Here is a 16,882-nt window from a genome sequence, read left to right as displayed (position 1 = left end):
AATAGAGGTATCAGGACCTTGACTGCCTATTGCTCCGTAAGGACCCTTGCTTAATCAATGAATTTCCATATAAGATATGCCTCTAAATGAAAGAGATCTGAGAAGAAGTAAAACTTCACTCCACCTTTTCAACACGCAGTACACCATCCATGAAAAAGCACCTTGAAGCCCAGGATTTATTTTGCTCTAGAACACCACGCTTTCCAACTTCATAATCCTCTCAAGGATTTTCCATTTCTGCTCTTACCTTTACCTCCCTACTAATAACCATGCAAAGCAGACCTAGTGTAAAATATAATAATGATTTTCTTACCAGTACATCCAGCATTTTTCTCCTTTTGATAGGAAGAAGCACCATTAAGGTGCACAAACAGAAGACCCAATTATGGCCAGGAAAGCAATGCAACTACATACTAACAACATGCCCCTGTCCAGACATTCACCTGCTGGCTGCTGGATGGAACAAAAAGGAAAACAGTAAGATGCTTCACCAGGGAAACAGCTCCTCTGCAACTTCCTAGTTTTCTTAACTTGATCAGTAATTCCTATTTTCTCCCTAAAACAACAGAATCTGATTTTGACAGTTATTTTAATGATTTCTGCTAAGCAATTGGTATTTTTGGCCATTGACATACATTCTACCATATAAGGTATTTTTCTGTAGTCATCAAACTTCTTATAGATTATTTCTTTATTAAGCCCCTCCCCTCCCCTTCAGCATTATTCTAATACCAGTATTTCACCACTGTTTCCCTTCTAATGTTGAATAAAATTTCAATTCGGGGGGGCGGTTATTTTCTCCTGCTAAAATGGTAATTATGCTGTACAGACTGTTACGTTTGTCTGTCAGTTTCAAGTATCCACATTCTCTTATAAGCAAGATCACTATTAATCAATTTGGGGCTCCTGGCAGTTAGGAAACCATTCTAGCAACTGAAGAGGTTGGCTCTGACATAGCTTAAACTAACAGAGATAGATGATCTAGATCAGAAGTTTTCAACTTGTGCTCTTTCGAGAGCTGCCTGAGGGGCAGGATGCCAAGTCAGTGGGGTTCTGCCTCCTCCATACAGATTCCAGTCAACTGGAGCAGCTGTTTTACACACTGGACTTATACATAAAATTTCAAATTTACAGAGATCTTCAACTTTAAAAAAGTAGTTAAAACTTCTGGTCTAGGACTTCGCTGGCGGCACAGTGGTTAAGAATCCGTCCGCCAATGCAGGGGACACGGGTTCGATCCCTGGTCTGGGAAGATCCCACATGCCGTGGAGCAACTAAGTCCGTGCGCCACAACTACTGAGCCTGTGCCCCACAACTACGGAAGCCCACATGCCCTAGAGCCCACGAGCCGCAACTACTGAAGCCCGCGCGCCTAGAGCCCGTGCTCCGTAACAAGAGAAGCCACCTCAGTGAGAAGCCTGTGCACCGCAATGAAGAGTAGCCCCTGCTTGCTGCAACTAAAAGAAGCCTGCGTGCAGCAATGAAGACCCAACGCAGCCAAAAATAAATAAATAAATAAACTTATTAAAAAAATGAATAAAAATTAAAAATTTTTTTAAAATACAGACTCTCAGGCCTCACCCAGATCTACAGAATCAGAATCTGCACTTAACAAGCACCCTTGTTGATTGATTAGCATGTTAGTTTCTGGCTAGGCACTAAGGATACCACAATAAATAAGACAGACATAATCCCTGCTTTCACAGAGCTTCTCATCTAGTCAAATATGATAACAAATAAGTAGATAATTATGCACAGGGTACTTAGGAAGAACACAAAGGGCAAACCCCTAACCTAAGTTGGGAGTCTAAGGAAGAAGTCCTGAAGGAAGCAGCACCTTACCCTGGTTCTTTTTTTTTTTTTTTTTTAATATTTATTATGTTTTTGGCTGTGCTGGGGTCTTAGCTGAGGCACGTGGGATCTTCATTGCAGCACACGGGATCTTTAGTTGCGGCATGCAGGATCTTTAGTTGCAGCATGAGAACTCTTAGTTGTGGCATTCAAACTCTTAGTTGAGGCATGTGGGATCTGGTTCCCTGACCAGGGATCAAACCCAGGCCACAGGCACTGGGAGTGTGGAGCCTTAGCCACTGGACCAGCAGGGAAGTCCTTACCCTGGTTCTTGACTAGAAAAAAACATTAGCCAGAAGAAGAGGATGAAGGTCATTCCAGGAATAAAAAACAGGACATGAAGTGGAACTGAGATGTGGAAATGTCTCTTGTGGGAAATCCCAAATATTTTATTGTGAGCGGGAGGAGATGACAGGCAGGGCAGAAACTGGCTATGAAGGTTTGCCAAGATGAGGAGCATAAAGGGAGGAAATGGGGAACCACTAACTGATTTCAAGCAGGAGAGCAGTAGCCTCGTTTATGGTTTAGAAAGATCACCCCATTGGCAATAGGGACAAGATGAGAAACAAGGAGAGACCAGTTAGAAGGCCATTCTTGCGGTAATCCAAGTATGACATTATTAAGAGTCTGAACTAAGTGGCAGCTGTAAAGATGGCAAGAAAAGAATGAATTCAGTAGATGTGACCATTGTGGAATTTACAAAAATTGGTGACTGGTGGCTGGGAGGAAAGATAGAGGAGATAGAAAGGAAATGGAGTAAAAAATTTCTTCTAAAAATAGCATGTTATAATCTTTCTGGAGGACAATTTGGAAATAATGACTTTAAAAAATTAAAAACTTCATACCCAAACATGTTACTTTTGTGACCAGAAGGACACAATGTTCTTTATGTCCTTATCTTTTTATCCACTTCTGGGAGTCTGTCCTACAGTTACTTGCAAGATTTATATACCAAGATGTTTACTGCAGTATTATTTATAACATAAAAAAATAAAAACAAGGTAAAGGTCTCACAGGAGACTGGCTAAATGTTGTATACACACAATACAAATATCAAGCAGAGAAAAAATGTTTTCTAATATAGTTGAATGATATAGTAAAATCTCATAAAATAATATTACATGAAAATAATTTATACAGAGTATATATGTGTAAAAGTAAACAAATGAATGAACAAATAAAAACTGATAGATAATATATTAACTGCTGCCATTAGCTATCACTGAACTGTATAATCATGAGGGAATTTTCATTTTCTTTTTTCCTATACTTCATCTGATAATAAAACAAATAAAACCCTTAAAGTTTTCATTCAGAAAGAAAACAAAACAAAGCAACCCCCTGGTCTGAACATCTGGGTAGAAGGTGGTGCCAATTTCTACAATGACGAATTCAGTAGCAACAGCGGTAAGATGATGAGTTTAGCTCTGAGCGTACTGAGTCTGTAGCACATCCAGTGAAGGTGTTCAACAGACAGCCAAGCATATGAGTCTGGAGCTCAGGGCAGAGACTTGGCCTGGAAAGATAACATGGAATCAATAGCATATAATGGAGGTTAAAGCCAGAGTTCTGGGGGAAACCATTCAAGGTAAATATACAGAGTAAGAAGTTAAGGAAGCTCTAGAGCTGAACACTGGAGAGTAATACAATTTAAGAGGTGAGTAGAGAAAGACAGTAAAAGATCTGAGCAGAGAAGGGAGTGGCTAGAAAGACTGAGTTTTAAAAGCCAGTAAAGAGTAGTATCACAGATGTCAGTGGAGGAAAAGTTTCAGTCAGAGGGCGTGGCCAGCCATGGCAAATGCTACAGAGAGGTCAAATAGAATAAAGAGTACCTATTTGGTCTACAACAGAAAGAGCACTAATGATTTTGGCAATGGCAGTTTCTGAAGAGAGGCAGGGACAGAGGCCAGAATGCAGCGAAGTCTCTGGAATGTGGGAAAGTAGAGAGACAGTAACTGTAAACTACTCTTTCAGGAGCTTGACTTTAAAGGGAAGGTTAGAGAATTGCTGTTGTTCAAAATGGGGGAAAAAAATCAGCTGATTTATATGGCAAAGAGCTGAGAGAGAAAGGCTGAAGATACACCAACACCTCTGCCTCAACAGCAACAGCTGCCTTCTACTCCATTGAGACCATCACAGCTGTCAGCACCAATTTTCTCTACTTCCTGCCCAAGATATGAGAGTTTTGCTGTTTGCTGTCTGTCATCACCTTCACTGCCATTCCTCCCATCCCAGAGGAATGCTGGTCCCCACTCACACTCAAGGCAAAACCAATGCCTTTGGATCCCATCCTCTTGCATCTCCCAGGAACACTGCTCCATCAGTTATCCTTTCTCTTTTTCTGTCTCCAGCTTGTCCCTCTGGACTCTTTCCCCTTAACGTATAAATAAGCTGAACTTTCTGCCATCTTGGGTGAATAAGTAGAAATTATAAATGGGAAAAGAACACAAGAAAACTGCTTGAGTGTCCACTATTTCCCAAAATAAAAAATGCAGGAGTTTCCATTACATTTCCCACTATGCATGTAAAACAGAGTTCTTGCCACAAACAAGTAAACCATTCATCTCTTTATTCAACAAATATTTACTGGGTGCCCACTATGAGCCAGGAGTTGAATAACACTGTGAATAGAATAAAGTTTCTGGACTCATGAAATGTACTATCAGAGAGGGGAAATACAGACAACAAACATATATACACACATGTACAAACAAACACACACACACACACACACACACACACAGGTCATAATAAGTGCTTAGAAGAAAAACAAAGCAGGATAGAGAGTAATGGGAGGTGCTATTTTAATAAGATAGGCAGAGAAAGGCCTCCCAGAGAAAATAACATTTGTGCAGGAACTTCAGTGACAGCACAAGTATCAAGGCCCTGGGGCAGGAGCATACTTGATATGTTCAAGAAATAACAAGAAAGTAAGTGTGGCTGGAACAGAGTGAGCTGGGGAACAGAAGTAAGAAATCAGGTGATGTTGTTCATGGGTTAGCTGTGAGGTAATAGATTTAAGCTACAAAAAAAAAAAAAAAAAGAAATCAGGTGAGAGGTGATACCAGGACCATGTCGTAAAAACTATGATTTCATCATAAGCCTCATGAGAAGATACTGAAGAGTTCTGAGAGGAGTGTGACAATGTCTGATTTCAGTTTTCAAAGGCCCACTGAGTGGAGAATTCCAATTACAACACAGGTGATGAAGTACGAAGACAAAGGGCAACTGGGCAAACACAAAGAGGGACACCTAACACTGAATATGAGTGAGGACAGGCTTCTCAAAGGGAATGATGTCTGAACAGAATACTGAAGGACAAGTAAGAGTTAGCAAGAAGGCGGCAGGGTGGGGTTTGGGGGGGGGGGGGCGGGTTTCCCAAATGGAGGGTACAGATGTAGAAAAGCCAGAGGAGTTTTGAAAAGGTCTGGTATTTCTATCCCCCAGTATCAAAGAGTCAAAAAATATTTTATAAAAATATACCACTTATAATGTCTACCCCCAAAAAAGATACCAGGGAATATACCTAATAAAATATTTGCATGACCTTTATGGAAAAAATTATAAAATCTGTGGGTAGATACTAAGGACAGCCTATTTAATTGGAGAGATAAAACTAACTAATGGACAGGAAGACCCAATATTTAAAATGTATATTCTCCCCCTTAACCTATAAATGATATATTTCAAATCAAAATCCCAGCAAGAACTTCACAGCAGCATGATTCGTAAGAGCCTCAAACTAAAACAAACCAAATATCCATCAAAAGTAAAAATGGACAAATTACATTCATAAAATGGATTGGTTATATAGCAATGAAAATGAACTACTGCCACACACAATTCAACCCAAATGAATTTCAAAAACATAAAAGAAGCCACCAACAGAACACCATACAGCATGATTCCATTTATATCAAGTTTAGAAACAAGCAAAACTAACCTATTGTGTTAAAAGTCAGGACGGTAGTTTCGTCTGATCAGGAAGAGGGAGTACTGATTGGGAAGAAGCACAAGGGGTGGTTCTGGGGTGCTGGAAATATTTTATTTCTTTATTAAATAGTAAGTACGCACAGGTGTATTCACTTTGTTTGTAATAACTTAACAACCAGGGTGCTTACAATTTGTGTTATTCTGTATCAACGTTATACTTCAAAAAAATAGAAATATACTGATGTCTGCAATTTACTTTGAAATGCATCCAAAAAATAAGGTGGATTGATGGACAGTGGGATGGATAGATCTACTATAAAGAAAATATTATAAAATGTTAATGGTAGAATCTGAGTGGTGGATATAAAGGTGTGCAGTGTAAAACTCTCTACTTCATCATATGTTGGAGTTTTTTCATAATAAAATGTTGGATGAAAAAACCCCAATGGGTTTTCTTGTAGAACTTCACAAGCTGATTCTAAAATTATGGAAAAATAAAAGGGCAAGATTAGCCAAAACAACTTTGAAGAAGAAAAAGGCAAGGAGAGACCTGTCCTAACAGATGACAACAGTAACTAAAATGATGTAAAGACACAGAGATAGAGGGATCAGTGAAATAGAACAGAGAGCCCAAAAACTAACTCCTGTACACAGAGAAACAGAATAAAGCTGGCATTAAAGATCACTAGGGAAGGGAATTCCCTGACGGTCCAGCAGTTAGGACTCCACGCTTCCACTGCAGGGGGCATGGGTTTGATCCCTGGTCAGGAAACTAAGACCCTACATGCCACGTGGCACGGCCAAAAAAAAAAGATCACTAGGGAAAAGAAGAACTATTCAATAAATGGTGATTCATAGATTAGATTAGAAGAAATTACAGAATACCTTTAATAATTCACAGGGAAAATAAATATTGAACAATAAACACAAGTTGCTGAAGAACACATACAATATAGTTCTCCCTCTCCAATTAATACATGTATTACATAAATGTGTATATGGGTTTACAAAATGAGAAATATTACATAGGGAGGAGCAAAGAAGTAGGAAAAAAACCCAGAAACCAATTATGATAACCCAGGCAGGCAATGTTGGGCTTACAATGACCACCTAAACTTATCATTTCTCTATTTTATAAGAAATATTAAGATTATAAGAAACTTTCAAGAGACATAAAATAAAGTAAGGATCTATGACATTAGAAACATGAAGACCTTGGTTCAAATCAGGCAATTCAGTAATTCCATATCTACTCACCATTCTTCCGCTCACTAAGTGGAGGCAAATTGGGATTCCTGCCAGGGTGGAGGCCTAGGGTCAGCTCGGGCTGCAAGGAGAGCTCCTGCAGCTCATTGGCAACAGCTTCGCTCTGGGGGCTGGGTGCTGCGGACAGGGACACCAGCACTGGTTCATCATCATTTTCGCCAGCCCCTCCTCCGTCCAGCCCATTCACAGCAATGACGGAAGGGGGCAGGCACACTACACTGGAGAAATCCACCTTGGCTTTCGTGATGGCAACCTGGAAATGGAAGGAGAAATAAAAAGTTTAGTTATGGAAAAAAGACTATTCCACTGAGTACATGCTGAATACTAATTATTAAAAATTACAGTACTGGTGAGCTACCACTATTCTTAAAAGCTTTTTGTAAAGTAAACTAGCATCATTATTAAATTTTTACTATGCTCACAGAGTGCATGAGATTTCAAGTCCAATAAGTGTCCTCAACTATATCACTCAGGAGGATAATGTACGACTGAAATAAAACCAACACACACACACACACACACGTGTCTAGTGCGATAAAAGGAAATAGTAGTCAAGGAGAAATAGCTATAAGATAAATGTTACCTTCCAACTACTAAGGAAAAATATCTTGTGAAATAATACTTAATGCGTACAAGGTATTAAAGTATCATACTGTACCAGCATAATCCAGGGGAGAAAATTTCTTTAAGAAAACAATCCCCAAGCCACTAGATTCCACAAAGAAATATAAATAGAGATGTCTGTTTGATAATGGATATTAGCTTAATTTTTTTAAAAAAAATTTTATACAGTTTTTAAAGGTTACTTTCCATTTAAATATTGGCTATATTCCCCATTTTGTACAACACATCCTTGATCCTATCTTACACCCAATAGTCTGTACCTCCCACTCCTCTTCCATCCATATTGCCCCCCCAACACTGGTAACCACTAGCTCGTTCCCTGTGAGTCTGCTTCTTTTTTGTTATATTCACTAGTTGGTTGTATTTTTTAGATTCCACATGTAAGTGATATCATACAGTATTTATCTTTCTCTGTCTTACTTCACTTAGCATAATGCCCTCCGAGTCCATCCATGTTGCTGCAAATGGTAAAATTTCATTCTTTTTTATGGCTGAGTAGTATTCCATTGTGTATATATACCATGTCTTCTTTATCCACTCATCTGTTGATGGGCACTTAGGTTGTTTCCATATCTTGCCAATTGTAAATAATGCTGCTATGAACACTGGGGTGGCATGTATCTTTTCGAATTAGTGTTTTTGTTTTTTAGCTCAAATATTTCAACCTAACTGAATGTTTAATCACAGGATCCAGGAATGGAATACTAAAAACAAAACACATGGCAACCCGAGAAAGAACAAGATCTCTAAAAATGAAAAAGAATACAAATAATTTGAAAGTCTTTTTAACAACAAGGGAATTAATGGTTAAGGGAATTAAGACTATATTCATCCACCAAATGCTGTGGAATTATTAAGAACAAGTTTTACAAATTAAAATGTGGAAACTTTATCTAAAATTAAGTTTACAAAAAGATATAAAAACGCATACTCATATAAAAATATTATACACGGAAAAAAAGACCATAAGGAAATTTACCAAAACAAAAATAGGTTTTGTTTGTTTGAACTATGAAAATTTTTACTTTCTTTAGTTTCCAAATTTTCTCTAAAACACACATATTGCTTTTATAATGAAAAAGCTATAATCTTAATCTAAAAGGGGGACCTAGGAGTTCCCTGCAGACTTTAGTGAGGACTTTAATCTGCTTCAGATTAAAAAACCAACAAAATATTGGAAAGCCATGAAATGAAGAAAGGCACTGAAAACTAAAAGGACCATCACATTCTACCTTCATGTAAGGCTATAATGTGCCCAAACCTGACTGTAGTTCTGATTGCTCTTCATAAAATGTAAAATGGAATGGAAAAGATCAGATAAGACCAATTAAGAAGGGGGGGGGTGACATTAAGAAGAATAAAGACATTAAGAAGGATTCTCTACTCCAAAAATGCTGAAAGAAAGTGAGGCAAGTTCAAAAGAAAAAATATATATATATTAGGAACTCAATAATCTAAGAGGTAGTATGGGCAAACCTTGGGAAAAGAATTTTTTAAGGGTTTGAACAATTTTAGGAATTAAAAAATAACAAATGTTTACCAAGAAAATCCAGAATCTGAACTTCAAAGAATTTTTTCCCATCTTGCCTATGACTTACCATCATTTAAGCCATGTCTCTATGTGCACTGGGAAAAAACAACTATTAAACATGATTAATCCATCTGGCTTTTCTTTGCCACTGACCCTGAAAGAGAATATTTGCTTTCCTTAACAGCAGCCTTTTTAGGCTAAAAAGTTCAATTTTATGATATTTAACAATCCTTTGAGACACAAACCCCTTAGGACAGAGTCCTGAATACCCTTCCCCACCCTGAAACATATGAGCGTGCTCACACATACATGTGCACATGGATGATGGCACTGAGATGTGAGTTAAAAAAAAAACAAAAAACACTCTTAAATGAAGTTCTAAAGGAAAGCAGGAGGAGGACAGTATCGAAACTTCCGCATTGGGCTCCCCTGGTGGCGCCGTGGTTAAGGCTCTGCCTGCCAATGCAGGGGACACGGGTCCGAGCCCTGGTCTGGGAAGATCCCACATGCTGCGGAGCGACTACGCCCATGAGCCACAATTACTGAGCCTGTGCGTCTGGAGCCTGTGCTCCGCAACAAGAGAGGCCGCGATAGTGAGAGGCCCGTGCACCGCGATGAAGAGTGGCCCCCACTTGCCGCAACTAGAGAAAGCCCTCGCACAGAAATGAAGACCCAACACAGCCATAAATAAATAAATAAATTAAAAAAAAAAAAAAACACTCTTAAATGAGTCCTAGAGGAAAGCAGGAGGAGGATAATATCAAAACGCCTTGGGCTTCCCTGGTGGCGCCGTGGTTAAGACTTTGCCTGCCAATGCAGGGGACACGGGTTCGAGCCCTGATCCGGGAAGATCCCACATGCCACGGAGCAATGAAGCCCGTGCACCACAACTACTGAGCCTGTGCAACGAAGCCCATGCACCACGACTACTGAGCCTGCGCTCTAGGGCCTGCGAGCCACAACTACGGAGCCCACACACCTAAAGCCCGTGCTCCGCAACAAGAGAAGCCACCGCATTGAGAAGCCCACGCACTGCAACGAAGAGTAGCCCCCGCTCACCGCAACTTGAGAAATCCCGCACATGGCAAAGACGACCCAACGCAGCCAAAAATAAATAAAATAAAAATAAATAAATTTATTTTAAAAAAAAAACTTCCACCTTAAGACCTAGGAAAAGTAGCTTCACATACAGTAACAGGTTTTCAATAAACAGTTGTTAATATACAATGGAATATTATTCAGCTACAAAACGGAAGGAAATACTGCCATTTGCAAAAACATGGACAGACCTTGAGGGCATTATGCTACGTGAAATAAATCAGACTGAAAAAGACAAATACTGTATGATCTCACTTATGTGGAATCTAAAAAACAAACAGAAAAACAAAAATAAAAACAAACTCATGGGGGCTTCCCTGGTAGTGCAGTGGTTAAGAATCCGCCTGCCAATGCAGGGGACACAAGTTCAAGCCCTGGTCCAGGAAAATCCCACATGCCGCGGAGCAACTAAGCCCATGTGCCGTAACTACTGAGCCTGCGCTCTAGAGCCCGCGAGTCACAACTACTTAGCCCGTGTGCCACAACTACTGAAGCCTGCGCGCCTAGAGCCCGTGCTCCGCAACAAGAGAAGCCACCGCAATGAGAAGCCCACGCACCGCAATGAAGAGTAGCCCCCGTTCGCCACAACTAGGGAGAAGCCCGCGCGCAGCAACAAAGACCCAACGCAGCCAAAAATAATAAATTAAATAAATAAATTTAAAAAAAAAAAAACACCTCATAAAAAAAGAGATCAGACTTGTAGTTACCAGCCGTTGGGGTGGGAGGTGGAGGAATTGGATGATGGTTGTCAAAAGATACAAACTTCCAATTATAAGATAAGTAGAGTTAACACTGCTACAATGGTATATCTGAAAGCTGTTAAGAGAGTAAATCCTGAGTTCTCATCACAAGGAAAAAAAAATGTTTTTGTATTTATATGAAATGATAACTGTTAACAAAACTTACTGTGGTAAACATTTCACAATATATGTAAGTCAAGTCATTATTTCCACCTTAAACTTACACAGTGCTATATATCAATTATATCTCAATAAAACTGGGAAAAAAAGTTGTTAAATCATTATAGATTATATGAGTTCATACCTCTCATTAGAAAATGGAGAAATTTAACTGAGATGGTAACAGCTGTGTGTGTATGCAGTCGACAGACCCTGCAAATAGTATTTGCACATTAACAGCCACTTGATAAATGCCTGTCTGCAAAAGACAGAAGCAAATGAAAGATATTTAAAGACAGTCTGGGGACCAAGACAGGCAAGTCTTGAGGAAAATCTGAACAATACAAGAAGACTGTATGAAAAAATACAGAAAAATTAAGAATAACGTTTGGAAGTCAGGATAGGAACCAGCAAACCTCATTCCACTTAAGTACTCCAATTAAACTGCTGGGGTAGAATCATAGTTTCATATAAAAAGTTCTTAACCAAACAGCAAAATCCCATTATTTCAGACTTCACTGATATCTGTGATACCATAATGAAGTATGAGATTAAGAAATATTTTAAGCTACTTGAGGGAGGGGTAGGATAAAAGAGTGCCACCAATTTTATAGTGTTTACCAGATTAAGAGAAAAACTAAAATACTGCCTCATAATGCATAATTCTTTACACGATTACAAAAGAGACTAGCACATAACACAGACAATGTTAATATGTAAATGTATACTTCTCATTTCAAATGAGCTATTTTTCCATTAAAAATGGCCTGGCAGTAGTGTTTACTGGATACAGAGTTTTAGCTTTGCAAGGTGAAAAAGTTCTAGAGATCTGTTGTACAACAATGTGAATATACTTAACACTAGTGAGCTATACACTTAAAAATGATTAAGATGGTAACTTTAGTATCATATGTTTTTTACCACAATAATTTTTAAATGGCTTGGCAAGATCTCTGCTTAAGAAATAATTTACTAAACTAACTCATATTATTCACTGAGCCTGAAAGAATAAACTGTCTATTCTTTAAAGTGTCCCTTAATTTACTTTTCAGTAATTCAGAACAACCTTCCTCCTATTACTTTGAATTAGAAAATTATTATTATTGCTGAGATTTGGAGATCTGACATTCACATGTGTTACTGCTCCCAAAAGACAACACAGGTCCATCCATCTCATGATGTCATGATTTCTCTAATGAAGTTTGAAGTTAAACTGCATGCATCTGTAATTCTGGTATGTACTTAATGCACATAACCAGTACTTCTAAAAAAAAGATTTTTTTTTTTTAAAGAAAATGTGGACTATGACCCCTAAAAGAAAGTCAACCCAAGTCAAGTGCTAGGCATAAAGAAAAAATGAAGAAGTTTAAAAAGTGATCTTTTTCAGAACTCATACATTTTTAATAGATTAAAGAAAGGAATATTAAATTCTGTAGTGACTTGGACCATGACTGTGCCTGCCACTGCCTAGAATGAAAGAAAAAGCAATTTGAAAAACTGTTTTACTGAGTGTTCTAGTCAGAATTTATTTTAATAGCTTAGTAACTGATTAAGTTCCATATTTATAGGATCATTGAGGGCTTGAAGAGGTCATTTTAAAATTTTACAAAAAAAAAAAAAAAAAAAAAAAATTTACATACCTATATAGTTTACCAAACATATTTACTGGGCAAATTATATGCTACAGTAGTATTTAATTTAAAGATTTCAAAAGTTTCAGGATATAGCCTTTCAAAATGCTAACATTAAATGGTATTACAATAAAATTCTTCCATAAAAAATTGTAAGGGGCAGGAGGAACAGATGAAACAAGAGAGACAGAACACTGGTAACTGTTGAAGCTGAATACTGGGTATATGGAGATTCATTATACTATTATTCTCTCTATATTGGTGTATGTTTGCTAATATTCTTAAAATGTTTAAAAAAAAATTTTTTTTTTAAATAAGATTCTTCCATAGAACAAAGTGAAGACTTGGTGAGACATAAAGCAAGGTTTCCTTAATCTTGATCTTAGAAAATAAGCCAAACAAAAGTCAAGTATAAGCATTAACAAAAGAAAAGAGAGAATATTTAGCATGAAATATATACACTGGGAAGATTTATTTCTCTAGCAAACAAACTACTTTCTACTCATTTTTTAATAGCCCACAGGAGAAAGTCCTAGTAAACTCTGACCATCTAGAGACAAGATCCAAAAATGTTGAGGAATCGCCATCATGGATTAAGTCTCCTCTACCAGTTCCTGAATATGCCTAAAATTTTATTTACTGTAAAACTTGCATGAAAAAGAAAAGCTGAAAAAGTAATAGTCATCTCAGATTATACATCTATTATTTAGAAAAATTAAAGAGTTATATCTCAAAATACTTTCTGAAATGTCTCAAAGGAAAGATAATTAAAATAACCAAAAGAAAAAATCTGCATCATGTTTTAGTGTTGTAAATTTATAATTCTACTGAGTCCAAAATCAAACTTTCTTTTTCATCATAGGATCACCAACTCCCAATTTTTTGGCTGCTGATTCACATACGATCAGTAGCAGCCAGAACAAAAACAACATGGGGGCAGGGTCATCTCCCACAACCCATCTGTTTCCCTCTCTTGCTGGCTTGATTCTCCCTCATCTTTTCTCCACCCCACCCCCTTTTTGGGCTGCATGCCTTCTGCTGGTGCCGAGCGGCACATGTAACTAGACGCAATAGCACAAAATGTGTTAGAGAAATGGAAGAGCTCAGGCAGACAGCTGATAACTCTAAAAAAGTATATACTAACATGATTTTTTATTACGACCCATGACAAAGAGTTTCATGCAACCAAATGATACTACTCTTCTGAAAAAAATGTCTCTGTATAAAAAGTGGTTTTTTAATCAATTAATGAATCTTTTTTCAACTGTACAGATTTTTACTCTTATTTTCCTTGATTTATCTTCAACAGATAAACCAAAATCTTTAAAACTCTTACTGTCTAAGCAGATATATATATATATAATTTGACACAAAGGAATTTGAGAACAAGTATTTTCTGAGAGCTAACTATGTACTAGGTACTGTCCTAGATCCTACAGTGAAAGGTGAGGAAAACATCTAGCCTTGGCTAGCTAGCTGCCCTTATCTCTGTTACTACCATCCCCATTATCTTCAGATGTCTTAAAAACTACTCAGGCTACTACAGATGGCAAAGAAAAGGCCTTTCTGCTCCCTCTTCATCTTAGAAGTAATCCAAAACCAAGGAGTACAAGAAACAGGAAAATATAAAATCTAACTCAAAACAACAGAAAGCACATGAAGAGTGGCATGGCAGATTAAAGATGACTGCAAATTCCCTGACACTTCTCCCATTGGTAGGTGAGGTCTATTTCCCCTCCTCTTGAATCTGAGCTGGGCTGTGACTGCCTTAACAATGCAGTACAGTGAAAATGATGCTATGCCAGTTCCAGGTCTAGACTTTAAGGAGACTGGCACCTTTTACCTTGATCTTTGGGAGCACTGTACTCCCAGAAGTCCAACTGCTCTGATGGAGAGACCATAAGAAGAGGTCTCAAGACTACACTGAAAAGAAAAGGGATCTAGCTAAGACTAGCCTTCCAGACATTCCCCACCAAGGTGTCAGGCCTGAATACTCCTGGACACCCCCCAGGCATGCCCAGTCACTTGCTGATGCCACCATGTGGACCCAAGTTAACAAACACCATGTGGAGCAGAAGAACCCCCAAGCTAAGCCCCACCCAAATCCCTGACCCACAATACTGTGAGACACAATAAATGACATCCGATTTCTTAACATCAACATTGGAAACTGGGATAATAGAGTATGCTTTCAAATTCTCAGGAAAAAACTTATTTTCAAATTGGAATTGCTTATATAGACTATCAATCAAGTAGGAAGGCATTCCACATAACAAAAATCTTACCTCCCAAGTAATTTTTTTCAGAAAGTTCCATGGAGCTACAGTTTTTGCTCACTTCAGGTTTTCAGCTCCTCCTGATCATTCTACAGGGAATCAGTCATCCAAGTTTTTCCTCTTATCCCAACAAAACAGATAAAAGGTAACAATATAGTACTACCTCTTCAATACCAACAGTACAAGGCCCTTCAGAGTACCTGCTTCATTTCTCACACTCCCCTTTAAGTACCCACTGCTCCCACCATATGTTGCTTTCTACTTGTGACAGCCTAGAACTGCCTCTTCTTCCCCAACCTACCCCCTTCTCCCTATTATCCAACCCCTTCCAACAGGCTATGCTTCCATAAGATCCCAGGCTTGCTTCTCACTGCTTAATTTTACTACTATTAAAATGGACTGATCCTCCACTAGGCAGTTAAGTTCACTGAGGAAAGGAATTCCATTCTACTGTCTTTTTGACTCAAGCACCTAGATATCATACTTGATGCAGAATAAGAACTCAATAAACATTTGTTCATTTACCGACTATATTAATCTCATGGCAACCACATGACATACACAATCAAAGTCAGCACTGATACAGAAAAAAAAAGGGAAAAAGGTTCTGTCACAGGTAGGTATTTATGTTTAAACAGAAATACTCAGAAGATCAGAAAAGGCTTCCTAAGAGAGGTAATATTAATGTTTGGGAACAGTCATAAAAAATAGATAGGGGCTTCCCTGGTGGCGCAGTGGTTGAGAACCCACCTGCCAATGCAGGGTACACGGGTTCGGGCCCTGATCCGGGAGGATCCCACGTGCCGCGGAGCAGCTGAGCCTGTGCTCTGGAGCCCGTGAGTCACAACTACTGGGCCCGCGTGCCACAAGTACTGAAGCCCACACGCCTAGAGCCCGTGCTCTGCAACGAGAGAAGCCACTGCAATGAGAGGCTCGCGCACTGCAACACAGAGTGGCCCCCGCTCACCGCAGCTAGAGAGAGCCCATGCGCAGCAACGAAGACCCAACACAGCCAAAAATAAATAAATAAAATAAATAAATTTTTTTAAAAAACAGATAGTATTACGAAACAGCAACAGGCTCACAGACACAGAGAACAGACTTGTGGTTGCCAAGGGGAAGGGGGCGTGGGGGAGGGAAGTGTCGGAAGCTTGCGATTAGCAGATGCAAACTATTAGATACACGATGGATAAACAAGGTCCTACTGTAGAGCACAGGGAACTATAGTCAATAACCTGTGATAACCATAATGGAAAAGAATATGAAAAAGGATATATATAACTGGGTCACTCTGTTGTACAGCAGAAATTAACACAACATTATAAATCAACTATACATCAATAAAATTTTTTTAAATAGGTAGTATTGACAAGATTCACTTATTTCTCATTCATTCTTTCGATAAATATCTACTGAGTAACTACTACATGCCAGGTACTGTTCTGGGTGCTAGGGGATACTACAGTGAATAAAACAAAGTTCCTGCCCTCAGGGAGCTTATATTCTTCCAGGAGACAGAACAGCATGAACAAAAACATGGATGTGAGAAAGTGTGGAGTATGTTCTAAAAGGGCAATCAAGTACAAGTTATATGAGATATGACTGGAACAGCAAGCTCAGTTTCACTCTAAGAAGTAGGAAACATAACATTATAAATCAACTATAGTCCAACATAAAATAAAAATTTAAAAAAAAGAAGTAGGGAATAACATGGTCAAACCATGTTTTAGAGAATTAATCTGGCAGTGCAATAAATACTGGATTGGAAAAAAG

The 16,882-nt window shown here is 38.5% G+C and overlaps 1 protein-coding gene across 12 annotated transcripts in view; it reads right to left on the bottom strand.

The window, feature by feature from the left end:
- MRTFA (myocardin related transcription factor A) overlaps positions 1 to 16,882 on the bottom strand; it is a 201,982-nt gene that overhangs the window by 117,215 nt on the left and 67,885 nt on the right. For 3 of the 12 annotated variants that reach the window (XM_082420588.1, XM_082420589.1, XM_082420590.1), the window contains exons 1-2: positions 8,095 to 9,936; positions 7,042 to 7,303 (exon numbers count right to left, since the gene is read on the bottom strand). The exons of 1 other annotated variant lie outside the window; for it this stretch is intronic. In XM_082420588.1, the coding sequence (XP_082276714.1) occupies positions 7,042 to 7,303; positions 8,095 to 8,181 (349 nt within the window). In that variant the 5' untranslated portion in view covers positions 8,182 to 9,936. Of the gene's footprint in view, positions 1 to 7,041; positions 7,304 to 8,094; positions 9,937 to 16,882 lie in introns of those variants that run through there. 8 more of the 12 variants (XM_082420586.1, XM_082420583.1, XM_082420580.1 and 5 more) reach the window with 7 other exon arrangements.

This window comes from Balaenoptera physalus (assembly GCF_965194825.1).
Source record: "Balaenoptera physalus genome assembly, chromosome: 13".
In the NCBI taxonomy this organism is placed as follows: domain Eukaryota; kingdom Metazoa; phylum Chordata; class Mammalia; order Artiodactyla; family Balaenopteridae; genus Balaenoptera; species Balaenoptera physalus.
Note: the sequence above shows the minus strand (reverse complement) of the source record. Positions and strands in the feature narration are given on the sequence as shown.